The 27,836-nt window shown below is 48.7% G+C and overlaps 1 protein-coding gene across 3 annotated transcripts in view; it reads right to left on the bottom strand.

Moving 5' to 3' along the window:
• Positions 1-1,278: 1,278 nt before the first annotated feature.
• RARG (retinoic acid receptor gamma) overlaps positions 1,279-27,836 on the bottom strand; it is a 127,732-nt gene continuing 101,174 nt past the window's right edge. For all 3 annotated transcript variants that reach the window (XM_081848973.1, XM_081848974.1, XM_081848975.1), the window contains 7 exons: positions 18,154-18,302; positions 15,181-15,322; positions 8,481-8,641; positions 6,970-7,146; positions 5,812-6,016; positions 4,689-4,847; positions 1,279-3,681 (listed from right to left, as the gene is read on the bottom strand). In XM_081848973.1, the coding sequence (XP_081705099.1) occupies positions 3,482-3,681; positions 4,689-4,847; positions 5,812-6,016; positions 6,970-7,146; positions 8,481-8,641; positions 15,181-15,322; positions 18,154-18,302 (1,193 nt within the window). In that variant the 3' untranslated portion in view covers positions 1,279-3,481. The remainder of the gene's footprint in view (positions 3,682-4,688; positions 4,848-5,811; positions 6,017-6,969; positions 7,147-8,480; positions 8,642-15,180; positions 15,323-18,153; positions 18,303-27,836) is intronic.

Raw genomic sequence — 27,836 nt, 5'->3', positions numbered from 1 at the left:
ACTGAGAGCCCCATCCATACTCTTGTCCATGCTGTGTTCTCTTCAAACAACTGCTGTTCCACACTTTCTCCCCATTGAGGTTTGAGTTGTTTTCGTGAATCGCTATTGCTCTATAGGTCTTGTTGTTGTTTAGTCGTGTCCGACTCTTCGTGACTCCATGGACCAGAGCACGCCAGGCCCTCCTGTCTTCCACTGCCTCCCGCAGTTTGGTCAAACTCGTGCTGGTAGCTTCGAGAACACTGTCCAACCATCTCGTCCTCTGTCATCCCCTTCTCCTTGTGCCCTCCATCTTTCCCATTTTGTCTCAGTTGACCTAGCTCAAATATGGGGAACATGGCGCCCTCTAGACGTTTCTGGACTCCAACTCCCATCAGCCCCCAGCCGGCATGGCCAAATGTCAGGGAAGATGGGAATTGGAGTCCAGCAACGTTTGTAGTGACACAGGTTTCCCATAACTGACCGAGCTGATCACCCTATACAGAAATGAAAAACATATAAATGATTATTAATTAACACCTTTTCAAATCGTAGGTGTTGGAAACAACCAAGAGGTAAGCCTAAACCTTGCTGAGATATTGCTTACCGCATTTTTCGCTCTAGAGGACGCACCGGACCATAGGATGCACCTTGTTTTAGAGGGGGAGAACAAGAAAAAAAAATTCTTCCCCTCTCTGCTCAGCGCCCCTTCCATTTCTCCTCCCGCTTGGCTGAAGGGGCGCTGCGCAGTTCTCCCTCTATGCTGAAGCCAGGGGAGTCTTGCTCTCCTGGCTTCAGCGAAAGGAACCTGAAGCAGCGGGAACTCGACCCCTCTCACTCTCCAGGCTTCAGCGAAAGCAACGCGAAGCCAAGGAGCGCGGAGGGAGCGCTCCCTCTGGGCTTCGGAGGCTTCGCGTTGCTATCGCTGAAGCCAAGGAGCCTGCATTCGCTCTACAGGACACACATACATTTCCCCTTAATTTTTGGAGGGGGAAAAGTGCGTCCTATAGAGCGAAAAATATGGTATTTGGAACATTTTCTAGGCTACTGTCAGAATGGGTTGCTAAGGAAAGCAGAACTATTATGAAACAAAGGTTATGTAATCCAGACTTGCCTTGATCCAGAAATGGGTGGCTGTTATTTCAACTTCTGGCGGTGGGTATCAGAAAATGCTGCTGTTCCACACCACACCAGGATGCAAATTCTATGCAGTTTTTAAAATTTGGAGCGAGGTAAAAAAAATACAGCGAGAGACACGAGCGCACACACTGTCTGAGAGACAAATAAAATTGAAAAGCCATGTTTTTGAGTTTCCGTCGCTTTATTTTGCAAAAATAGAAAAGTCCCCTCTTCTGCGGCACAGCTGGGAGTGCAGGGACAGGACAGATTCCTCTAAAACACCATGGAAAGCTGGTCTGTAAACATCACGGAAGGGCTTCACCCTCTTCTCCATCCCGCCCCACAACAAACAGACCCCATCTTAAGGCCTGGGGTATTTATTTCATTAATTCGTTTCATTTTGGCAGCTTAAAATGACTGGGGGAAGAAGCCAAGGCAGTTTTCGGCAGAGCCTCTCGTTCCTGTGGGGGGGGGCTGTTCCACCCGCCTCATCGCCTGCTCTGGGGTGGGGGTGAAGGTGCAACTCTTTGTGCTACCCACCCCCCTGGTGTAAACATAGGCAAATAAATAAATCCGCCAAAAGTCTTGCCCCATTCATGGCCAGCAAGGGGCAGCAGAACCTTCAGCTCTCATTCCCAAAGCAGCAGTTTCTCTCTCCCCCCACTGATGAAGCAGATGTAGGGCGAGATGGAATCGCAGTTGCCGATGGCGGAACACCAGCAAAAGGGTGCTGGTGCGATGCCACCCTCCCCAACCTTCGTTTCTTGTAGTGTTCGGGTTTGGTTCCTTTCGTATTGCTAGGAGCAGAGGGAAGGGGAGGTGGGAGACCCCTTTCTGCAAGTCTTTTGCCCTCTGGGGAGGAGAAGAAAGAGCATTTTCCATATTTGGTCCATTGGAGCTGTGGAGCAAAGCAGGTCTCCTCCCCATCTTAGGCCTTGGGAGAATTGGAAACAAAGCTTCCTAGAGCAGGAGTGACCCGTCCCTTCCCCTTTATCAAAGTGCTGGGGAAGAAAACTTTGCCAGTTACGGTAAACAGTGTCCCGCTGCTCCCTGCCAAGTCCCCCTTTCCACACAACCTTAGCAGAGAGTGGCTGGTTCTCCCTGGGGAGGGGGGAGGTTGTGGGTAGGGGGCAGCAGAGGGCCCTGAGGGACAGGAAATGGGTTCAAGTCTGCAGCTCTGGCACCCCCGACCCTCACCCTTTCCTCAATATCTTTGGTATCTAGTGTCCTTTGGGGTCTGTTTCCCAGAATCCTTAGCACCGGGGTCAAAAGCATCCCAAGCGAGAACAGAGACAGCAAGCCACGCCCCCTGTTGCCCCCTCTGCCTTGGGAGGGAGGGAGGAAGGACAGACTGCTGCCCCTCTTCTCCCCCACCCCCTCCTACACACACACACACACACACACCTGATACGGGATTGATTTCTGCCCCAAACAATAAAACATTAGCGCTTTATACAGCTAACAAAAACAAAAAACAAAAAAAGACACACACCCCCAGCCCGTGAAACTCACCTCCCTCAAAAACAAAGACTCCACAACCCCATGGAATCCGCAAGAGATGGTCATGAACACACACACACATCCAGAAATCCCACAACAGGGATATATATGTATGCTGAAATCCTGGCTTCACTCTCCCCATTCTGCATAGTCATTGGTCCGAGATCCTTGTGTGCATTTGGGGGCCAGGTGGGATGCAGGAGAGAAATGAAATCCCTCTACCCGCCTCCAGAGACTAGAATAAATAGTGTCCCGGATGCCTGGGTTCCTGGCTTGGGAGGGTACAGTTCGCATCCAGCCGGGACGGTGGACCAGGTCACGAGGGAGGAGGCCAGGAGTGCGGTGTGGTGTGTGTTTGGGGGCACATGTCGCAGAATCTTTCTCCCTCGGCTCTCGAGGCGCCCCTCTTCCCACAGGCAGGAGTGCGAGGGGGGCGGATTGCACAGCGGGAGCTCCTCCCGTTTTGAAAGGAGAGGTCTCCCAGTCTAAGCCCCTTGGAGGCTTTCCTGGATATTTGGCTTGAGGGCGCCCGACGCAACTGGGCAGGCGGCCTGGGGCTTTTGGCAGAGCTCTGGGGTTCGAGGGGCAAAGGCGAGTTTAGAATATACATCCAAGGGCCCCGCGAGGGGAAAGGTTTAAGGCAAGAGGCATCCAACACCGCCCGAGAAGTCACCAAAGGCAGCCAAAGAGGGGGGAATGTGGAGTCTCCCTAGCTGTTGCCGTGACACCCAACTCCGGCGGCCTGCAGGAAAGGCCCAAGTATTAAGGCAAAGAGTCCTGGAGGAAATGGGCAGCGGGAAGGACGGAAGAGATAGATGTGGAAAGGGTTTTCATTTTTTCCTTCTCCCGGCCTTTCCTAGCCTAGATCCTGGCTCTCTTTGAGATGCTAGGGGGCTTCTTCCTCCTCCTCCTCCTCCTCCTGGCTCTTGGCATCTGCAGGGCTCTCCTCAGAGCTGGGGGGTTCTGCCAGGGGCGGGGGCTGCGACAACTCATCTTCAAACATCTCGGGGTTTTCCAGCATCTCTCGGATGAGTGGTGGCATGGGACCAGGAATCTCCATCTTAAGGGTGATGGCTCGTTCGGCCCCTGTTTGGGGGAGAAGGGGAAAGAAGGGAGGTTTGGGATTATCATCACAAAAGCAGTCCAATGCAATGTTTTCTGTTTGCCCAGAGTGGACACACAGAGGAATGTTGCTCGGGAAAACAGAAAACGGCAGGGGTGACAACAAATGCGCCACGAGTTGTTGGTTCTCAATAATCATGTTTTGAGATGCCGGGAAAATGTGTAGCTATATGAAGATGCTCAGTCTGCCCTTAACCAGCTGCCAGCTGCCTGCCCTCTGACTTACAACCAGTCCAACAAGTGCATCTGGCTTTGAACTTCCTCTTGAATCTAGAATCATAAAATTGTAGAGTTGGAAGGGTCCCTGAGGATCATCCAGTCCAACCCCGTGCAATGCAGGAATATGCAGCTGTCCCTTAGAAGGTTCGAACCTGCAACCTTGGCATTATCAGCACCATGCTCTAACCAACTGAGCTATCCAGGCAGCCTGACGGTAGGGAAGGGAATAGAGGTGAAATATACTTGGAGTCGAGAGTGGATTTCATGCTCTTTATTTAGCTCATAGTGGTGAGGAGGAATGGAAGTTCCCCCAGAATGTCTGCTTTATATACATTATTTACACAATGGGCCCCATGTGATTGGCTAATTCCGGGATTCTCCTGCAGGCCAATCAGGTTGCGGATTCACTTCCACCTGGAGCTGGATTGGGTGACTCCAGTGGACTAATCAGACTGCAGTATCCTGGACCCTATTGCTCTAGGACCAATCAGACAGCTGCATTCTGAATCCTATTGTTCTAGGACCAATCAGACTGCTGCCTTTTGGATCCTATTCAACTCAGTACATAACAGGAGACAAAATTAGAATGAGTTGGCTCTGACTCCACCTACTGGTGGCTGCCTTGCCTTCTTCTGCCCCACCAATTCCAGCGGGGACCAGCCACCACGCATTCACATCCAGGGTGTAATTGCTCGCAAGAATCCTACCCCCTTGCCTATGTGGCAATGGGTTGATGATGGGCTTGTTCTCACCTTTGGTGCTGATCCCCCGCAGGTCAGTGATCTTCATCAGCATGCGGGGAAACATGTAAGGCTTGTTGGGCCGACGTCGGCGAGCGTAGATCTTCAGGGCTTCCAGTAGTGGCTCTTGTAGCTTGTCCACTTTCTCCGGCTCTTCCAGGTCCATTCGATCTGGGGACGAAGAGACAGGCAGTGCTGTTTGTTTTGCTGGTTTTGTCTTTTGAGTTCTTTATCGAAAGGTGGGGCAGAAATGCAAGGTCAGCCCATCAGGAAGAGGTTACTGCATTGCGGAGGTTGGAAAGACAGCCATGTAGGATTCAGAAACAGGCATGTTCAGCACTTTAAACTGGGCCATAACGCCAAGAATGCAACCATTTAGCAGAATTATACAAATGTGTGTACAAATTACCGGTGTGATTGTTCTAATAGAAGATTCTGGCCTTTCTAGTTGTAGACCAGTGTCTCACAAACCTGGGTCTCCAGTTGTTTTTGGACTACAGTTCCCATTATCCCTGACCACTGGTCTTGCTGGGAGTTGTAGTCTGGATGATGGGACTTGGATGGGATGATGGGAGTTGTAGTCCTAAAACACCTGGAGACCCAAGTTTGGAAACACAGCTGTTTACGTTATGATACCATTCTAGGCTTTCTGCTGATGCAGATGTCATTTCCTATCCTTTCCCAGCAGTGTTTTAGAAATCTTACAAAATTTGCCAGCCCTTAAAGACAAGGCTGGGACGTGGGTGGTGCTGTGGGTTAAACCACAGAGCCTAGGACTTGCCGATCAGAAGGTCGGCAGTTCGAATCCCCGCGATGGGGTGAGCTCCCGTTGCTCGGTCCCTGCTCCTGCCAACCTAGCAGTTCGAAACCACGTCAAAGTGCAAGTAGATAAATAGGTACCGCTCCAGCGGGAAGGTAAACGGCGTTTCCGTGTGCTGCTCTGGTTCGCCAGAAGTGGCTTAGTCATGCTGGCCACATGACCCGGAAGCTGTACGCCGGCTCCCTCAGCCAATAAAGCGAGATGAGGGCTGCAACCCCAGAGTCAGTCACGACTGGACCTAATGGTCAGGGGTCCCTTTACCTTTAAAGACAAGGCTAATAACAATGCCTGTGGAGGCTGCAGCACAACCATTACCTCCGCAGATGAGGCAGATGGCGCTGAGCAGTCCTGTCTCTGTGTCGTCCATCTCAAGAGGCAGCAGTTGCCCAGCAAAGGCAAAGACCAGGTCCGTGAGGGGCCCAAATCCAGCATTGTGCATCTGGGTGCGGTTCAGGGTCAGCCCATCCGAGAAGGTCATGGTGTCCTGCTCTGGGGTGTAGCGGGTGCAAATACGGAGCATCTGCAGAAGGTGGAGGGGAGCACAGAGAAGATGGTCAGGAAGAAGGTCACGTCTAGAATGTCCTCAAGTGGGGCAGCAATAAAACTGCTAGCACATCTGCAAAGCTAAGCAGGGTCTGGTATGGTTTCGAATTGCAGGGGTTGGACCAGATGACCCTCAGGCATAGCTGTCAACTTTTCCCTTTTTTTGCGAGGGATCCTATTAGGAATAAGGGAATTTCCCTTAAAAAATGAGAAACGTTGACAGCTATGGCCTTGGGGATCGCTCCCAACTCTACAATTCTAATTCTAACTCTACAATTTTTAATAAGGGAGAGGTTCTCACTAGAGGTTATCCATTCTCCCTCTTGTCCCACTGCTTTCACCCAGGGAAAAAATGCTCTTTAGTGCTCAGTTGGAACAAATGGCAGTTCGGGTTTTCTCTGGATTAACATTTGCTCTGATTTAGTATTTAGGAGTGGGCCTTTCCTGGGAATGAGGAAAACTGCTCGGATCCATGCTTTCTAGGCACGGGTTAAGCAGGTGTGGATGAGCCCTAGGTCTGCAAAGAAGGTTGAAATTCTGTGTATTAGGTGAGAGTTCAGCGTCCTGAGAATCTCAGCCTCTCAAGTAAGCTTCTTGGCCTTTAACCCCTACAATAACGGGCTCAGAAGTGGTTGAAGATGCCCAGGGAGACAGAGAGAGACGGAGTTGAGGAGAATTCCCAGCACACAAAAAGGGGCTTCAGCATCCTCCCTTACTCCTTGCTCTTCTGTACAGTTAGCAGAAGCAGAACTACCTGAGCTGATGCTTAATTTTGCACCATTTCAGGCAACCCTGCAGAAAGGGGTGGTGAAGCTTTTTCTTTCTCTCCGTTGTCACTGTTTGCCTCCGGCATTATATGAAGCCCCCTGGCAAAGGCCGCACACCCCTCGCTTCCCTGGTCAGCTCTCGTTGCCTGCTGTAGCCCCTCACCAAGATGTCTAGGCAGGCCGCCTTGAGCAGGGTGATTTGGTCGGCGATGCTGAGGGTGGTGAAGCCTGGCAGGCGTTTGGCAAACTCCACAATCTTGATAATGCACTTGGTGGCCAGCTCACTGAACTTGTCCCAGAGCCCCAGGTCCAGCTGTACTCTGTGGTCTGCGCTAGAGTTCTGGAAGAGAAAGGACGAGCGGTCAGGGATCGATAATGCTGCCGTCTTCTCCCCACCTTGCATCTTCTGTTTGTGTTTGTGCAGATACAGGAGGGCTCGCACGCTTAGCACAGCTTAGGAGTTTCTCCCACCAGTCAGCATCCCTTACGGCAAAGGCAAGCACATGTCGGGCATTTGGGGAATCTAATTCTTTGTTGCTTTACTTAAGGACCCCTGAGGTCCAACAGCTTGAGCTGATATAGTAGCTTGGAAAGAGCGGTAGGCTTACACTTTCAACTACAGTGGTACCTCGGGTTAAGTACTTAATTCGGTTCAGAGGTCCGTTCTTAACCTGAAACTGTTCTTAACCTGAAGCACCACTTTAGCTAATGAGGCCTCTCGCTGCCGCCGCACCACCAGAGCACAATTTCTGTTCTCACCCTGAAGCAAAGCTCTTAACCCAAGGTACTATTTCTGGGTTAGCGGAGTCTGTAACTTGAAGCATCTGTAACCCAAGGCACCACTGTACTTAGAGGAGACCCACTAAAATAAATACAAATTAATGAATTAATATCCCACCTTTCCACCAGTGCAGAACCCAATGTGGCTCACACCAGCTCAAGTAGATAAATAGGTACTGCTGTGGCGGGAAGGTAAACGGTGTTTCTGTGCTGTCTGGCTTCTGTCACGGTGTTCTGTTGTGCCAGAAGTGGTTTAGTCATGCTGTCCACATGACCCGGAAAAGCTGTCTGCAGACAAACACAAGCTCCCTCGGCCTGTAAAGTGAGATGAGCGCTGCAACCCCATAGTTGCCTTTGAATGGACTTAACTGTCCAGGGGTCCTTTATCTTTTGCTTACCTAGCTAAGGTAACATTGATTTCAATGGGCCTTTTACAAGTATGGCTTAGCCATTTAGCATTGTTGAGGGTTACTGATATACCTGCCCTAAATGTAAAGGTAAAGGGACCCCTGACCATTAGGTCCAGTTGTGACCGACTCTGGGGTTGCGGCGCTCATCTTGCTTTATTGGTCGAGGGAGCCGGCGTACAGCTTCCGGGTCATGTGGCCAGCATGACTAAGCCGCTTCTGGCGAACCAGAGCAGCGCACGGAAACGCCGTTCACCTTCCCGCTGAAGCGGTACCTATTTATCTACTTGCACTTTGATGTGCTTTCGAACGGCTAAGTTGGCAGGAGCAGGGACCGAGCAATGGGAGCTCACCCCATCGCGGGGATTCAAACCGCTGACCTTCTGATCGGCGAGTCCTAGGCTCTGTGGTTTAACCCACAGCGCCACCCGCATCCCTTTCAATGTACAATGTACACAATTCAAATAAAACACGCTGCGGCTCTTACCGTTGTATATTTGCCCAGCTGGCAGAGGGAAGGGAAGGTTTCCTGGTGAGCTTTGCTGACCTTCTGGATGAGTTCTTCCAGCTCAGGTGTCATTTCGTAGCTGTCTACCACAACCTCCTCCTTTACGTCTTTTTTCTTCTTGTTGCGGTCGTTCCTCACGGCTGAAAGAGAGAGAGATGAGGGAAGGAAGGTGAGGAGGGAACAGGGATGGAATTTGGTGTGGGGAACCAAATTCTTGCTCTTATGATCTGACCCCATCAAAAAATGAAATAAAAATCCCTCCATTTCCGGACGCAGAGAAGAAAGAAAGCCATGGTGGTTAGGCCGAGGCAACGTGCGTGGTGGGTTGGTGGAATTTCTGCCGAAACTGTTCGCAGACGGCACTGGGGGACGGGGTGCTGGCTCCCCTCCAAGACAATAAAAAAATTAAGGTCTTAGATATATAATAAATGTTCATAAATGTACCAAGCAAACACGTACATAGATATGTGGACCACATGTCTGGAGCAGCACAGGAAGACTGTCCTGAAACCATTTTGACTCCCAAACTGACCAAATGTTTTCTCTGCAAGGAGAGAGGGGGTGAGGGAACCTTCCTGTTGTCTCAGGAATTGGGTAATCACCATCTCAAAGGAATGGCCAGACTACCAGGAAACCCAATCAGATAAGGCATTATCAGATAACCTGGCAAACAGGAAAAACAACAACATTCAAATTTCTGTTGTAGACCGCCTTTTCTGTGATGTAGGTATGATGTTTGTGGGGGTGTGGTCTTGGGTTACACCCCTTCTGTGATGTATGTATAATGTATGGAAAGGGGGTCTTGAGCTTCAGAGCAGGGAATTTAAAATGTCTATATAAGGGCAGGCACACCTTGGTTCTGGGTTCCTCCTCATCTCCTGCGTGTGAGGGGAGCACCCTGTTGCAACAGTTCAATAAAGATGAGACTTAATAGCTGCTTTGCTTCTCAATATTCTCTGGTTGGCCTCTGTTATTTTCTTCGACCGATGGAGAACCTACAAAGGACTCTGTAAGGGCTCTTGTGTCCCCCATAAGGGAATAAGGGCAGATTTTTGTTTATTACACCAGGGAGACACCTCACCTAGAGATCTTCTACAACACAGCCTGTGGGTGAAACCAAGGCCTCTTGCCAGCCCTCTCAGCTCATCCCCAACTCCTGGCGCTGTGTTGTTACAGTGCCCTAAAGAAACATGGCGGCAGAAACTGGGCTACCGGCATCCATTGAAAACAGTTGCATGGATAGTTGCCAGCCTCTGAGGTCAAGGGGTGTCAATGGTGGACAACTGAGCCCAAGCTCAGGAATCCTTTGCCCAATGCAGGACTCGAATCCATGACTCTGAGATTAAGAGCCTCATGTTCTTCCGGCTGAGCCACTCTGGACATATGTATATTGTTGTGACTGTCCGTTAGAGTGAAGGGTGTGTAAGAAATCTTTAACAACCATCACTACCACCAGCTGTATCTGAAGAAGTCTGCATGCACGCAAAAGCTTATACCCAGAACAAACTTAGTTGGTCTCTAAGGTGCTACTGGACAAATATATATATATATATATATAATTTATTATTATTTGTTATTTATATATTATTTATATATACGGTGGTACCTCAGGTTACATACGCTTCAGGTTACAGACTCCACTAACCCAGAAATAGTACCTCAGGTTAAGAACTTTGCTTCAGGGTGAGAACAGAAATCGTGCTCCGGCGACGCGGCAGCAGCGGGAGACCCCATTAGCTAAAGTGGTGCTTCAGGTTAAGAACAGTTTCAGGTTAAGAACAGACCTCCGGAACGAATTAAGTACTTAACCCGAGGTACCACTGTATTTCAACTGCATCAGACCAACATGGTTACCTACCTAAATCTGCTTTTCATGAAGACAGTCCCAGGTTCAAATCCACAGCATCTCCTGTTAGGGCTGGGAGAAACCAGTCTGAAACCCTGAACTGCTGCTGCCAGTCAGTGTAGACAGTGCTGAGCTAGATAGACCAGTATAAGGCAGCTTCCTATTTTCCTAGCAATTGAGTGCAGCCTACCTCTATAGAGCAGGGATTCCCAAACTTGGAGCTCCAGCTGTTTTGGGACTACAATTTCCACCATCCCTGCAATCTAGGGATGATGCGAGTTGGTAGTACAAAACCAGCTAGAGACCCAAGTTTGGGAAACCCTGATCTAGTGTATCTGGGGAATAGATGGAAATTACCTTGGGAAATAAACCAATTTCGCCCACCCCACAACTGTCTTGTAAAAGTCCCAAATTCCACAGAAGCAGCACGGGATTAACTTTTTGGATTCTACAGGCACTTCTCTACAAGAGAACTCACATGTGGTTTTATTAAAGGTAAAGGTAAAGGGACCCGTGACCATTAGGTCTAGTCGTGGCCGACTCTGGGGATGCGGCGCTCATCTCGCTTTATTGGCCGAGGGAGCCGGCGTACAGCTTCCGGGTCATGTGGCCAGCATGACTAAGCCGCTTCTGGCGAACCAGAGCAGCACACAGAAACACTGTTTACCTTCCCGCTGAAGCGGTACCTATTTATCTACTTGCACTTTGACATGCTTTTGAACTGCTAGGTTGGCAGAAGCAGGGACCGATCAATGGGAGCTCTCCCCGTCACAGGGATTCGAACCACCGACCTTCTGATCAGCAAGTCCTAGGCTCTGTGGTTTAACCCACAGCGCCACCCATGTCCCATGTGGTTTCATTAGCTCTTTGTAAATTTTAATCTCCCTTTTGTACACCAAACCAGATTGGTTAAATAATAATTGATTCATTTATTTTAAAGGACAGTCTGGGGGACATCTTGTGCTGTGGCGATTTTTAACGTGTCACTGATGGAATAAGGGTTGCAAGTTATTCCAGACCCTTAAGACTGCTTACCCTCCATCCTATCTACCTCATGGCATTCATTATCAAAAGTGGTTGAAGAGTCCATTGGCTGAAACCTTTCCTGGAAATAAGTCCCATTGAATATTTACTTCCGAGTAATGGCACATCGTAAGACTGTGAAAGCTGGAGCAAGCTTGCTTTCTCCTGCTCTGGAGGGTAGAAGAAGAAGAAGAAGAGTTTGGATTTGATATCCCGCCTTTCACTCCCTTTAAGGAGTCTCAAAGCGGCTAACATTCTGCTTTCCCTTCCTCCCCCACAACAAACACTCTGTGGGGTGAGTGGGGCTGAGAGACTTCAGAGAAGTGTGACTAGCCCAAGGTCACCCAGCAGCTGCATGTGGAGGAGCAGGGAAGCGAACCCGGTTCACCAGATTACGAGTCCACCGCTCTTAACCACTACACCACACTGGCTCTCACCAATGGATTCAAGTTACAAGAAACTTGACTAAACACCAGGAAAAAACCCTTTCTGATGGTAAGAGCTGTTCTCCCTCGGGAATTGGTGGGCTCTCCTTCCTGGGGGGCTTTTATGCAGAGGTTGGGCGGCCATCTGCCAGGGATGCTTTAGCTAAGATTCCTGCATTGCAGGGGGTTGGACTAGATGCCTCTTGGTGTCCCAATTCTAGGACTGCACTCACAGTCCCACACTCTCAGTGAAGGCTGGTCCTTTAGGGGAAACTCCAGCGGGTGCAGAATGCCGCGGTGAGACTCCTTACGGGGTCCTTGCTGCAAGATCACATTCACCCGGTGCTATACCAGCTGCACTGGCTCCCGGTGGAGTACAGGATCAGGTTTAAGGTGCTGGTTTTAACCTTTAAAGCCCTATACGGCCTAGGACCCTCGTACCTACGGGACCGCCTCTCCTGGTATGTCCCACAGAGGAACTTACGGTCTTTAAACAAAAACATCCTGAAGGTCCCAGGCCACAGAGAGGTTAGGCTGGCCTCAACTAAAGCCAGGGTGCTTTTCTGCTGCGGCTCCGATCTGGTGGAACGCTCTGTCACAAGAGACTAGGGCCCTGCGGGACTTGACATCTTTCCGCAGGGCCTGCAAGACAGAGCTGTTCCACCAGTCCTTTGGCCAGGGCACAGCCTGACCCCCTCCTCTGGCAATCCTCACAGAACTCTAGCCCAATGGTTGCCATTAATCTGATTTGAACTGATTTTAGAATGAAATGATTTTAGAATGTTGTACTATTTTATTGTTGTTAGCTGCCTTAAGCCTGGCTTCGGCTGGGGAGGGTGGGATATAAATTAAATTTATTATTATTATTATTATTAATGCCCCGCCAACTTCATTCTGCATTTACCCAGTCCTCAGCCTTCTTCCTTACACACCCCACAACGGAGAGCAAAGCTGCGTTGCTTGAGCAACAAGCTCCAGATGTTTCCAAAAAAAGAAAACCAGAGAGACCCAGTGCCCCCTGGGCAAGGAATCTGGAGATGCCTGTGATGATTTCTCAGGAGTTTATCTTGGGCTGGCATGTGTGTGTTCAGGTGGGACGTGGGGTGGGGAGAAACTTTATACTCTTCCCTCTCTCTCTCTCCAACTTAGGGGTGCCAGGAGCAGCAGCAGCAGCAGTAACTCCCCCCCGCCCTCCCTTCCCCAGGCTCTGCCGGCACCCCTCCCTTTACTGAGAGTCCTGGGGTTGCGTGTGCACTCTCGCTGGCCTGAACCTTCCCAGGCTGCCCTTCCTGTTCACCCCAGGATAAAGCGCCAGGGATCTGGGAAGAGGATACGCCAATTGGCAGGATATACACTTTTAGCCACAGTCAGCACAATGCTGAAGGGGGTGGGGGGCTGCTGCCAGCCAAGCTATAGACCTCTTTGCAGTGGGGGGGGGGAACACACACGCAAACTGAGAACCCTACTGCCTCAGGGTATTCCCCCCCCCAACCTACTCTCCCCAGCACAAACTCAAGCTTATGCCTTTGCTTTCAAGAGGCGAAAGCATAGAGGTTTAGCAGAAGTCTAGCTGTGAGGGTGAGCACCTCAACCCCCCCCCCCAATTCCTTGGTTTTTCTGCAATGCTGCCCCCCTCCCCCCCGCTTAGCACGAAATCCCATTTGAGTCTACATGGGATACTGGGAGGGAAAGGGAGGAGGGGCTGCGCTGGCCCAAATCCCTTAGGCCATCCGTTTCCTGTCTCTGTAGTGACAACCCATCGGGATAACATTCCTTCCCCAGCCAGCCAGCCAGCCAGCCATGCCCCACGCCCCTTGCCCAATCCTCTCCACCGACCGCCTCTCTCCCTTTAAAGTGACAGGCCCTCGGAAATAAATTGCCAGGTTTCGAGACATAGACATTCCTAATTAGGGGCTCTTAAAGAGACGGTGATTAATGTAAGCCCTGGCCCAGGCCAGCGCGAAGACATGCCTAAGCAGTTGGGAGTAAAAGCAACAGCCGCTGAGAGGCTCTCTGTCTCTTGGAAGGGCCGGGCAGCTGACAGCACTCTTGAAAGGGACGGCAAACTCCCCAAGTGGGGCAGTGACTAAAGTACCTCCCCCTCCACTGGGAGTTTTGTTTGTTTGTTTGTTCCTCTGTGGGAGTGCTCTCGGAATTATTTCCTCTCCAAGGAATACACATGGAAAACATTTCATCAGAACAGAATATCGGCAAGGCTCTGTGTGTGAAGTTTCTTTCACCTTGAGGAGCAGGGCGGGAATAGCTGCAAACGACAGTCTCCCGCTCATGCAGAAAACCCACGTTGCCTTTTCAGTTCCAAGGTAAATGTTCCCCAAATGCTTTTCCTTGGGGGTGGAATGCATTGAAAAGCACCACCGTGGAAGGAAACGCAGCGGCGAAACCAGATACAGAAAGCAGGTGGCTTTGCAGGAGTTTTCAGGCTGCGGTAGCTAAAGATCCCTTCAGAAGCGCTGGCCTGGGTTGTGTGCCTCCTCTTAGATGTCCCTGTGATTGTATCTTGGCAACACAGGCCTTGGTATTACAAAATTCTACATTTGATGCGCGGCAAGTAAAGCGACAGAGGCAGGCAGGAGGGACCTATGCGCAGGCCACTCCTTACAATACAGTGGTACCTCAGGTTAAGAACTTAATTCGTTCTGGAGGTCTGTTCGTAACCTTAAACTGTTCTTAACCTGAAGAACCACTTTAGCTGCGCCGCCGCTGCATGATTTCTGTTCTCATCCTGCAGCAAAAGTTCTTAACCCGAGGTACTATTTCTGGGTTTTGTTGTTGTTTAGTCGTTTAGTCCTGTCCGACTGTTCGTGACCCCATGGACCAGAGCACGCCAGGCACTTCTGCCTCCCGCAGTTTAGTCAAATTTCTGGGTTAGCGGAGTCTGTAACCTGAAGCGTATGTAACCTGAAGCGTATTTAACCCGATATACCACTGTAGTGAGGTTCCATTTGGGATGCATGCAAATATGTGCATGCACACAGATGTGAGGATACAGGGGGAAATGTTCCTGTGTACCCATCATCTAAACGTGAAATGGTCCGTGTCCAAATCCATGGGGGGGCGGGGACAAAGAAAATCTGCCAATGGCTGTTGCCAACAAAAACCAAAATATTCAAATGAGTACTTCTGCCTACAAGCAGGCAGTTGCGGTACATAAAACAGTAAGGCAGACATGGTCCTTGCACACACAGGCTGACAGTTTCAAAGTGTGTTGCATCTATGCCAAACGAGCAGGGGGCATGCATACCACCCCATCTGAAGGGCCCTGAATGGAACCTCCCTTTGCTTTCCGTCTTGTTTTACCTATGTAATCTCATTTGCTATCATCCCTCACACACTGCCCCCTCCCAAGGCTTAGAACAGAGCTCACCTTCTTTGGACATGCCAACCTCAAAGCACTTTTGCAGGCGGCAATATTGGCAGCGGTTGCGGGTGACCTTGTTGATCTGACAGTTCTTGTCCCGGTGGCAGGTGTAGACCATGTTTTTCTGGATGCTTCGGCGAAAGAAGCCCTGAAAGGTCAGAGAGAGGGAGAGAGAGAGAAGGAGGAACAGGTAACCAGGTGGGTGATGCGGAAGGAAGGCATTTAGGTAGTTCCAAGCCTCCTTTCCAAGTCTCCTTTCCCAGTGCAAATTGTGATATCCACATCCACCTTCTCCCAAACTCGCTGTTTCAGGTAGGACCGTTTTTGTAGCTCGGAGGCTGTTTTAGATGTCGTCGCTTACCAGGGTGAATCTTCAGACCTGGCTATGGCAGTATGAGTTTTGAATCTTCAGATCAGGGGAGTTGCTAGTGACTTTGGGACATGGGTCCATAGACACAAATGTACATACAATTTGCAAATATGCACATGCCAGTTTAGACTTTAAATGGCACGGAAGGCGAACCAACTATTTCCCATCCAGATCACCCCCAGGTTTAAGTTCTTTGCTTAATTTGCAGCCCAAGTCAGATAGCCCAAAACAGTACCTCTTTGATTCATATACCCCTGGTTAATTTCCCAATTTATCCTGCTCCAAATCAATTCAATTCCTGTTCAGTTTCTTCCATTCCTTACACTCCAGATCATCTCCAAAAAAAAAGGTCACCTTTGGGAGGCAACAACAGAAATGGGTCTTTTTTGTGGTGGCTCCAATTGTGGAATGCTTTCCCCAGAGAGGCTCGCCTGGCGCCATCATTGCATGTCTTTAGGCACCAGGCAAAAACATTCCTCTTTACCCAGGCCTATGGCTATTAAACGTCGTTTCCATGTGCTGCTCTGGTTCGCCAGAAGCGGCTTAGTCATGCTAGCCATATGACCTGGAAGCTGTACTCCCTTGGCCAATAAAGTGAGATGAGCGCCACAACCCCAGAGTCGTCTACGACTGGACCTAAGGGTCAGGGGTCCCTTTATGGCTATTAAATAGCTCAGTTGGTTAGACTATAGTGCTGATAACGCCAAAGTTGCAGGTTCGATCCCTGTATGGACCAGCTGCATATTCCTGCATTGCAGGGGGTTGGACTAGATGATCCTCAGGGTCCCTTCCAACTCTACAGTGCTATGCTATGCTATGCTATGCTAAATAATCTATGGCCTGTGAAAGTGTGGAGAAGAGGACTGTTATTACAATGACTATTTTAATATTAGGCTGTCTGTCAGTGTACTTTTTTATAATGTGCTTTCATTGTATTTTTATCACTGGTGTTCTGTAATGTGTTTTTAACAATTGTACACCACCCTGGGATCTTTTGATAAAGGGTGGTATATAATTTGAATTAATAATAATAATAATAATAAATAATTTGTGTAATATCCTACTGATATCCTGTAATTTGGCCCCTCCTTCCACTGAACTCACTACCCCACACAGGGAAACACTTAGGGCACTCAGAAAAAGTTGTGAGGCCCCCTTGTTCTTTGGCCCACCTCTGACTTTTAAATATTTGTGCATCATAAGCAGCTGACCTGTAATGAATCAGACCTTCCGTTCTAGCCCAGGACAGTCTTCCCTGACCGGCAGTAGCAGCGACAGCTTCCCCAAAATCTCAGGCAGAGGGTCTTCCACTGTCCTGCCCCTTGCGATCCTTTAACAGAAGTTGCCCCTTAAAGAGCTGGCATTTTGTAAGGGGCTGGGAAGTGTGTGAACCAGGAAGTTCTGAGCCCAAACATCATCTTAGGCAAGTCACTATCTCTCTCTTCCCTCAGTATGGAGATAAAGGGCAGTGGTGGGGAACTCTTTCAGCCAGGAGCCCTAGATCTTTATCTCCCACTCTGCCTAGAGGCCAGCTTTGATAGGGGAGACTACCACGTGTCAATCATCTGCTGGCAGGTGAATGATAGGTGCATAGTAAAAGCCCAGCTGTCCAAGTTGTGGAGCAAGTCAGGTGTGGAGCAGGTGGGCATGGTTTGGGGGACACAGCCTCACAGGCCGAATGAGTCAAGGAGAAACTTTTAACTATAGCTCTCAGTTCCAGCAACCAACCAACCCTCAAAGGTTCCCAAGGTGGAATATTGTAAAATTAAGGACTGTTAGAAAGATGTTGGAAAAAGAAAACTAGATGGTTTTGGTTGAAATGACATAAAGGACTAAGTAAAGATGAGTTGTTGAAATTGACGAAAGAGAGGACGATAAATTGTAATATATTATATTAAATTACTTAAATGAAAATAAGGTTGGAAGGATTTGCTGAAATAACGATTTGAATTAGAATACAAAACTGGGAGGTGAGAGGAGGTCAAGGAAATAAGTAAAGGAAGAAAGTTATGTAAAGGTTTAATTAGTTTTTTTTAAAAAAAATTTAAGTGGATCTATTTTTTCTCTTTTGGTGTTGTTATTTCTTTTTGTATTTTGTATTTTTCTTTTCTTCTTTTTGTTATTCTTAAATTCTGAATAAATATTATATATGAAAAAACAACAACAAAGGTTCCCAAGGTGGAAAACACATGCTCCATATGTACGGATTCAGCCTCAGCCTGACGGATGTTAACCTGATGATCTTTGAAGTAGGTGCAGAATTTTCTGCAACCAGAACCCCCCCCCCCCCCAATTCAACAACCAGGACACAGGAGGATGCAAGTCAGCATGCATATGCTTGTTTTGCACATTTCATCTTGCTTGCATAATCTGTTTTTTTGGGTGTTGGCATGCAGCTTCAAATTCCCTGCTGCAACATTCCTTTGGACGAGGAAAGGAGGCCTGGGTGAAGCAGCAAACCCCACCCTCCTGGCCTGAACAGTTGCGAGCCTGATGCCTGCTTGAACTCACGATTCGGGCGAGCTGCGCTGCAAGGAGCCCCCCAGCGCAGAGGGTTAGCTGAGGTGTGCGACAGCGCCTTGTTGGGTGGGGAATCTCCCTCCACTCACCTTGCAGCCTTCGCAGGAGCTGACCCCGTAATGATAGCCGGATGATTTGTCGTTGCAGACGAAGCAAGGTTTGTAGACACGTGGGGGTGGGGGCGGAGAGGGGGAGCTGGGCACCATCTCCTCCGAACTTGTGCTCTGTGTCTCCACCGCTGCAAAAACAAATAGGGGAGGGTCAGGTGGAAATTTGGGACACTGTACACCCAAGCAGCAGCCACGAAATTAAAAGACACCTGTTTCTTGGGAGAAAAGCAATGACAAACCTAGACAGCATCTTAAAAAGCAGAGACATCACCTTGCCAACAAAGGTCCATATAGTAAAAGTTTTCCCAGTAGTGATGTATGGAAGTGAGAGCTGGACCATAAAGAAGGCTGATTGCCGAAGAATTGATGCTTTTGAATTATGGTGTTGGAGGAGACTCTTGAGAGTCCCATGGACTGCAAGAAGATCAAACCTCTCCATTCTGAGGGAAATCAGCCCTGAGTGCTCACTGGAAGGACAGACTGTGAAGCTGAGGCTCCAATACTTTGGCCGCAACATGAGAAGAGAAGACTCCCTGGAAAAGACCCTGATGTTGGGAAAGATGGAGGGCATAAGGAGAAGGAGACAACAAAGGACGAGATGGTTGGACAGTGTTCTCAAAGCTGTCAGCATGAGTTTGACCAAACTGCGGGAGGCAGTGGAAGACAGGAGTGCCTGGCGTGCTCTGGTCCATGGGGTCACGAAGAGTCGGACATGACTAAATGACTAAACAACAACACCCAAACTTTGGTTAAAACATATTAAAAATGTCAGCCTTTCGTTTCGTTTCATTTTTTATTTTTTTTATCTTAAGGCAGCTTCTACAACTCAAAATTATTGTGTGGAAAGTGTGTGGGGTTGTTTGTTTTGCTACAGAACTCACATAAATAGTCCATGCAGCATCCAAACCAAGGGAATGTTTCCATTCCATGCTAGCACAGCCCAGGGCACTGGGTTTTCCTTCCTTTGGGGCACTATGTGAACAAAAAATCCTTTTGAGCTTTACCAGCAAGCTATACACAGGGTTCCAAGGAGCCTATGAGGAGACTCTCTTGCAGGGTTTTTTTTTAAAAAAAACATTTAATCATTTTTTTGATACAAACATCAACCACAAAAGACACATACAGTACAACAAAAACCATAATGACAATAATAACACAATTTGACAATTCAGATTTGAATACACTGATATACCTATGACTACACCTTTTTTTAACAAGATTTCCCCACCTCTCTCTCCTCCCACTACTATCCGCCTTATCGCTTAAATATTCATTCCAAATTTCTTCATATTGATCCATTCTTATTTTGCGTCGACATGCAATTTGTTTGTATGTAACTAATCTGTTCATATTATCAATCCATGCACTCAATGAAATCTTTTTGCGGCTCTTCCAATTAATCAAAACAAGTTTTTTGGCTTCTAATATAGCACGGTACATCCATTTTTTCGACCCCTTGAAATCTCCCACATTTCCGGAATATAATTTAGAATTAAATTCAGTTCCCCTAAATAACAATTTCTTTTTATTACTCTTACTCTCTTGCAAGGGTACCCCCGAAGCCAATTCTCTGAGAATTACAAAAAAAAACACCCACGACAACATTATGGGGAACACTCTCCCTTCGAGGGTACCCACTCTCTCCATATGAACCTACCTGGACCCTGAGATCATCCTCTGAGGCCCTTCTTCATGTGCCTCTTCCAAGAGAAGTCTGGAGGGTGGCAATATGAGAACAGGGCCTTTTTGAGAGTGGCTCCCCCTTTGTGGAAGGTTTGTCTGGCACCTTTGTTATACACTTTTAGGTGCCAGGTGACTGATTTGGCACCTGATGCCCTTTTAAAAGTGTTGTGGAGAGGGTTGTGTGTGTTATTGGTTTGTTTTTGTTCTTAAAGGTAAAGGTAAAGGTACCCCTGCCCGTTTACGGGCCAGTCGTGTCCGACTCTAGGGTTGTGTGCCAATCTCACTTAAGAGGCTGGGGGCCAGCGCTGTCCGGAGACACTTCCGGGTCACGTGGCCAGCGTGACAAAGCTGCTCTGGCGAGCCAGCACCAGTGCTGCACACGGAAACGCCGTTTACCTTCCCGCTATAAAGCGGTACCTATTTTTCTACTTGCACTTAGGGGTGCTTTCGAACTGCTAGGTGGGCAGGAGTTGGGACCGAAAGACGGGAGCTCACCCCGCCACGGGGATTCGAACCGCCGACCATACGATTGGCAAGTCCTAGGCACTGAGGTTTTACCCACAGCGCCACCCGCGTCCCATTGGTTTTTGTTCTTACTGTATTTTAATTCTGTATTTTGTGTTTTCATACTGTGAATTTTATGTTGTGAACTGTCCTCAGATCTAAGGATGAAGGGTGTAATAAATAAAATAAAATAAAATAAAATAAAATAAAATAATTAACCATCAAATTCTAAGTAAGAAGCTGTTAGGGCCACACATCTCCCCTTTCCCACTTTTATTCCTCTCAGCAGACAAAACCACATGCTTTTGTGCATAGCTGGCTATCGCTTGAAAGCAGCTGCTCTCAAAGTGCAAGGTAGGTCCCTCTGTTGGAGGGAACAGGATTTCTGGGCCAGGGTGACTAGATCCCAGGAATAACGGGATCCTTCAGCAGGTAGCAGTGGCGTAGCGTGGGGGTGCAGGGGGGGCCGGCCGCACTGGGCGCAACATCTGGGGGGGCGCGCTCGACGCCTCCGGAGTCGCCGAAGAGCCTCGGGCGCAGGCTGTAGCAGAGCCCCATGTCTTGCGGAACCGACGAGCTGTGCGCGCGTCCGGGCTGAAGGCGTCCGGCAGGCAGCGGCTCTCAGCGCTAGCCGCGGTCCCGGCGCGCCAGGCAGCCCCTCCTCACAGCCCCGCCGCCGCCGCCGCTGCTGCAGCTGCTGGGCCATGTTGCATTTTCCTCGCCTCTCTGCCCTCCTCCTCCTCCGGGCAAGCGGCGTCATTTGGGCGGCAGCGCCAGCGGCAACTCGCCTCAGATCACCTGACACGGACCCGCCGCCGCCGCCGTGGCTACCTTACCGTAAATACCCCAGCCCAGGCAGCAGCAAGAAGAAGCTGGCAGCGGCGGCAGGTTAGGGGTTAGGGGCGCAAATTACTTGCCTTGCCCCGGGTGCTGACAACCCACGCTACGCCGCTGGCAGGTAGAGCTCTTTTTCTCTATGGGCAAAAGGTGCTCACCTGATTCACACTGGGAAAGGGGAGGGTTAGGCAGAGGGGCAGGGACTGCATCCGCTTTGCCCAATATTATCAACCTTGGTTGGTACTGACTTGGGGAGAGCCGCAAGCTAAAGGAACTTCAGAAGGCAGAACAGAGTCAAGAAAGTTTGAGTGATATCTTAGCATCGTGGAGCCATCAGAGGGACAGGCATTACAAATAACACCTCCAAGATTCTGAATCTATAAAGTAATTTACGAACTTTGGCTGCATTTCAACTTGCATTAAAAATCTCTCTCACACCCCCACATTTTTTTCTGGCACCTAAAAGACTTAACAGATTGATTGGGGCATAAGTGTTCACAAACAGAAGCCCATTTTATCATCAGATACAAAAATAAAATTTAAAAAATCATTCATCTAGTTGTGCATCAATCATGCCTTGGTCCATGAAAGATTATGCTATGAATAAATGTTTTCATCCATAATGAATGGGTCTAGTTGTTCACGATATGCTGCAATCAATCTGTTAGTCTTTAAGGTGGCACATAGGTACCCCCCAAAAAACACTGTGACACATTAAACTGACTCCCAGCAGTGGACAGTGTGGTGCAGTGTAAACGCATCGGCAGGAGTGCTGGATTGGCTCTGCTGGCATCTGTTTCCACCACGCTGACCTCCCAGACCTTTCCTTCCCACTAAGCATCAGTCAGGTAAGCGCTGCTGCCACCCCCATCATGCCACACACTGTTGATGACCAACCTTCTGAAATCATAAAAAAGGTAAAGGGACCCCTGACCATTAGGTCCAGTCGTGGCCGACTCTGGGGTTGCGGCGCTCATCTCGCTTTACTGGCCGAGGGAGCCGGCGTACAGCCGGCATGACTAAGTCACTTCTGGCGAACCAGAGCAGCGCATGGAAATGCCGTTTACCTTCCCGCTGGAGAGGTACCTATTTATCTACTTGCACTTTGATGTGCTTTCGAACTGCTAGGTTGGCAGGAGCAGGGACCGAGCAACAGGAGCTCACCCCGTCGCAGGGATTTGAACCGCTGAAATCATACAGTGTTAGAAACTCAGGTATATAAGCTAGGCACCAAATGTGTAGTTGCCATTTGGGGGCAAGATGGCTCCAAAATCTTATTTTTCAAGGGATGCACTGTCTGTGATTGGTCATCAGGTAGTTCAGATGACTACCTTGAGCTAGGTTAAGAACTTTGAAACCTTAAAGAAGAAAAGTCACTTGATCCAGGGACAGTCCACATAGATATAGATAGTCCACATAGATATAGGCCTATTCCTATATCTTTTTCTTAATGACCATTCAACGTAGGAATATTCTTCACAATTGTGAGCAGGGCTGTGGGATGGGGACTCAGGGGTGCTCAAACTTTTCTCAAAATTTGATGAAGTGAACGTGCGTGAGGGCCGACCAATGTTGTTGACCCTTTTTTTAGGATTGAAGTTGTTGATTTTATTTTGCAGCTGGGGAGACTTGAGGAAGAGAGAAAATTGCTTGCCGAAATTGCCTCCTCATGGCTGAGGAGGGTCATACTTTATCAGGAATATGCTGGGATACAATATACATGGGAGTAAGTGACTGGAGACAGGGCAGTTGGGATTGGGGTGGGCCGGAGGTCAGGGTGTTATGTACTGAGTTGAATAGGATCCAAAATGCAGCAGTCTGATTGGTCCTAGAACAATAGGATTCAGAATCCAGCAGTCAGATTGGTCCTAGAACAATACGATCCAGAATGCAGCAGTCTGATTGGTCCTAGAACAATAGGATCCAGAATGCAGCAGTCTGATTGGTCCACAGGAGCCATCCAGCTCCAGGTGGAAGTGAATCTGCAACATGATTCGCCTGCAGGAGAATCCTGGAATTAGCCAATCACATGGGGCCCATTGTGTAAATAATTCTGGGTGAACTTCCATTCCATTCTGGGGGAACTTCCATTCCTCCTCACCACTATGAGCCGAATAAAGAGCATGAAATCCACTCTTGACTCCGGAGTATATTTCACAGCCATACACTGAGCAGGCAAATGGCGTAACTGTGCATTACTTACAGGGAAGTTGCATGGGAAGGAGGAAACATTAAAAAGATTTAGTCCTAAACTCCCAGCCTCTTGCCCTCACCATGACCCATAACGCCTGGACAGAGTTCCTTCGGTTCAAACAGCATTTTCCACCGCCCCCCAACCCCGGCAAGCCATGAAACTGTTTGCAATTCTAGCTTTCAACACAGACTGAATTTCCTGTGACAAGACCCTAAATGCCACATTCCAGGCCAAACAGGTTGGAATTGTTACCAGAGCTGTGTAACCTAATCCCTTCCCCTGGGGGTGGGAAGAGAGGAATGACCCTGCCCAAAGGAGACATAGGTTAGAAAAGCTGGGGAGGAAATACAATGGGGGGGGGGGAGAGACTTTTAGTCCACTTTCCCCTCCTGCAAAAGGTCTGTATTTAGTGTCCCGCCCCCCTCAGAAATTAAGGGTGTTTCCATTTTTAGGGTGGTGAAGCCAACAGCAGATTCGCAATATTCATTTAAAGCAGCCTTTCTCAACCTGTGGGTCCCCAGATGTTGTTGAACTACAACTCCCATCACCCCTAGCTAGCAAGGCCAGAGCTCAGGGATGATGGGAGTTGTAGTCCAACAACATCTGGGGACCCACAGGTTGAGAACTGCTGAATTTTAAAGCGTAACCAATGCACATTCAAAGCACATGACTTCCCCCAAAGAATCATGGGAACTGTAGTTTTCCTTTCCCATAGCTACAATCCCAAACACCCTCACCTACAGGATTTCTTTGGAGGAAGTCATGTGCTTTGAATGTGTGTTGGATGTGCTTTAAATCATGTATAGTGTGGATCTGCTCAATTGCTGACATTCTCCTTACATGGTGAATGTGGACTCAGTCTATATGGTATCCCTGACCATTAACCATAATAAAATGACTTGTATTATACGGTAGCCCTGCTTGTGGGTTATATTCACAGGTTTTTTTTAAATAAAAAAGTGTTTCACAATTACGATCATTCCACCGGAGTTTAACTTAAAGTCCGGATTAGGAAGCCAGCTCCAATTTTCTTCTTTTCTAGTGCCAATTTTGGCACTAGAGTTCACTGTGAGCTGCTTCTTGGGAATCACCCAGCAGTTCCAAAACTTCAATTGATATCCCTAATGTGTTTCTTTGCTCATTCATTCACAGAACCAGGCAGAAGGTGACTTCTTTCAGAACACACATTTTAAAGCACATTCGAAGCATGTCTCCTCACCCAAAGAATCCTGGGAACTATAGTTTCTTAAGGGTGCTTGGAATGGTAGCTCTGTGGGGGGTAATGAACAATTCCCAGGTTGGGGGAGTTTTTTTTGGGGGGGTGCTTTCCATTGTACGCAGCCTAAAACTGGAGCAAAACGACCCCCCCAATAGATAAAGCAACAACATTGCAGCTGTCTAGTTGATAGCAGGGATGGGTTGTTCAGAGAATTTGGGTGCTTGTGCAGAGAATTCCCTGCCTACAATACAATAGGGATCACAGGAGTGAAGGATTATAGGATTCCTCCCTCACCACCGCCCCCTTCACCTTCCTGCTATCTGCAATATCTCCCAGCACAAACTCTTGTTTGCAAAAGGAAAACAGCACTTCGGCAGGCCACTCTAACCACAATGGATAAGCAGCATATACAAGCTCCATGCAGCCAACATGTCTCTTGAGCTCCGTTCTTATGAGTGACCCTGCAATAAACAAACCCAGCCTTCCCACCCCAACAAATATCCCTCCGATGAATATTCATTTCCCGCAATAATAACGGGGCTCATTTGTGTGTTTCTCTCTCACTCCGCCTTCTAAATGACTCCACAACAAACAAGCTAATGTACAGCAGCCCAGAGCTAAGCAACAAAACTCATACTGTTAGCCTATGCCAGGCATGCCTAAACCCAGCCCTCCAGATGTTTTGGGACTACAGTTCCCATCATCCCTGACCACTGGTCCTGTTGGCTAGGGATGATGTGAGTTGTAGCCCCAAAACATCTGGAGGGACGAGTTTGGGAATGCCTGGCCTATGCTCTGAATCCTCTGCTGAAAACAAGATTCTTTATAGGCAGATATTCAGTGGGGGAAACTCAAATAATTTGGTGCTGAACACCACACAATTGTGAAGAATCTCAGCATGCATTTACTTTTCGAACAGCAGATTTCTAGCCCTTAAGATTGTGAAGATATGCTTGAAAGTACAGTGGTACCTCGGGTTACATATGCTTCAGGTTACAGATGCTTCAGGTTACAGACTCTGCTAACCCAGAAATAGTACCTCGGGTTAAGAACTTTGCTTCAGGATGAGAACAGAAATCGTGTTCCGGTGGCGCAGCAGCAGCAGCAGGAGGCCCCATTAGCTAAAGTGGTGCTTCACGTTAAGAACAGTTTCAGGTTAAGAACAGACCTCCGGAACGAATTAAGTACTTAACCCGAGGTACCACTGTACACATGGGTAAGGCCTAGATAAATCTCAGAAGCTAGAAGAGCAGCTGAACAACGTATGCCGTGTGGTGGGCTTCAGTGCCCTTGACAAAACTTTTCCAACGGAAGCTAGATTTAAGGTTTCATTCATTTCCCCAAAAACTCAGTCCTTCTCATTTTGGACTACTGACATACAGTATCTCATCCAATACTCCTGCAGGGGTAGCAAACATGGTATCCTCCATATGCTATTGGACTAGAATTCCCATCACCCCCCACCACTAGCCATGTGGGCAGGGCATGATGGGAATTGTAGTCCATCAACATCTGGAGCGAACCATGTTGACTACCCCAGGTCTACTGTCTCCAACTGGAGGGCAACAGTTCTGTGGTGGCAGGACCACATGCAAAATAATTATTTATTTATTTATTTATACCCCGCCCATCTGGCTGAGTTTCCCCAGCCACTCTGGGCAGCTCCCAATCGAGTGTTAAAAACAATACAGCATTAAATATTAAAATCTTCCCTGAACAGGGCTGCCTTCAGATGTCTTTTAAAGATAGGAGAGCTGCTTATTTCCTTCACATCTGAAGGGAGGGCGTTCCACAGGGCGGGCGCCACTACCGAGAAGGCCCTCTGTCTGGTTCCCTGTAAGCTCGCAATGAGGGAACCGCCAGAAGGCCCTCGATGTTGGATCTCAGTGTCCGGGCGGAACGATGGGGGTGGAGACGCTCCTTCAGGTATACAGGACCGAGGCCATTTAGGGCTTTAAAGGTCAGCACCAACACTTTGAATTGTGCTCGGAAACGTACTGGGAGCCAATGCAGACCTCTCAGGACCGGTGTTATGTGGTCCCGGCGGCCACTCCCAGTCACCAGTCTAGCTGCCGCATTCTGGATTAATTGCAGTTTCCGGGTCACCTTCAAAGATAGCCCCACGCAAAAGGGACTAGGCACAATTCCCAGCACCTTCAGGGAGGCTTGGAAAGACCCGTGCCTGAAATTCTGGAAAGGTGCTGGCGTTGGATTCTGAGCTAGGTCTGATTTGCTAGAAAAAGATGGCAGCATCCTACCGGGTCTTCCTAACTGATAGCAGTTTTCTGAGGTCACAGCCTAGGCTACCTCCAAAAATGTGATGCTGGTAATCGAGGAGTCTGAAATATGTTTGTTCACATGGCCTATCCGAACTCTTTAATTCCCAACTAGATTTACACCCTTCAGTCCAGTGCTATTCAGGCTTAAGTCCCAGATGTTTTTGCACTATAATAATAATAATAATAATAATAATAATAATAATAATAATAATAATAATTTATTATTTATACCCCGCCCACCTGGCTGGGACTCCCCAGCCACTCTGGGCGGCTTCCATAGAAAGCAAAAATACAGTAAAATATCACACGTTAAAAACTTCCCTGAACAGGGCTGCCTTAAGATGTCTTCTGAATGTCAGGTAGTTGTTTATCGCTTTGACATCTGCTGGAAGGGCGTTCCACAGGGCGGGCGCCACCACCGAGAAGGCCCTCTGCCTGGTTCCCTGTAGCTTTGCTTCTCGCAGTGAGGGAACCGCCAGAAGGCCCTCGGCGCTGGACCTCAGCGTCCGGGCAGAATGATGGGGGTGGAGACGCTCCTTCAGGTATACTGGGCCGAGGCCATATAGTTCCCATCATCCCTGACCACTGGCTAAGCTGGCTTGGGAAGATGGCAGCTGGGAGTTCAACAATTCCAAAGGCTGGGGGGGGTGTAAACAGCCTTGGTACAGGGATGCAAAACTTCTTTTTCAGTCAGGAACTACTGACCCAAAGAAAAAAGATCAGCAAGAGCCACATACAAACGAAAAGCACCTGAGGGGATCTTTGGAGGTGCTGACAGCACACTCTGACTCAACATCTCCACCCCACATCAGCCAAGAGGTTGCGCAGTACAGTGGTACCTCAGGTTAAGAACTTAATTCGTTTCGAAGGTCCGTTCTTAACCTGAAACTGTTCTTAACCTGAGGTACCACTTTAGCTAATGGGGCCTCCCACTGCCGCCGCTGCA

Source organism: Podarcis erhardii (genome assembly GCF_964252035.2).
Source record: "Podarcis erhardii genome assembly, chromosome: 2".
In the NCBI taxonomy this organism is placed as follows: Eukaryota; Metazoa; Chordata; class Lepidosauria; order Squamata; family Lacertidae; genus Podarcis; species Podarcis erhardii.
Note: the sequence above shows the minus strand (reverse complement) of the source record. Positions and strands in the feature narration are given on the sequence as shown.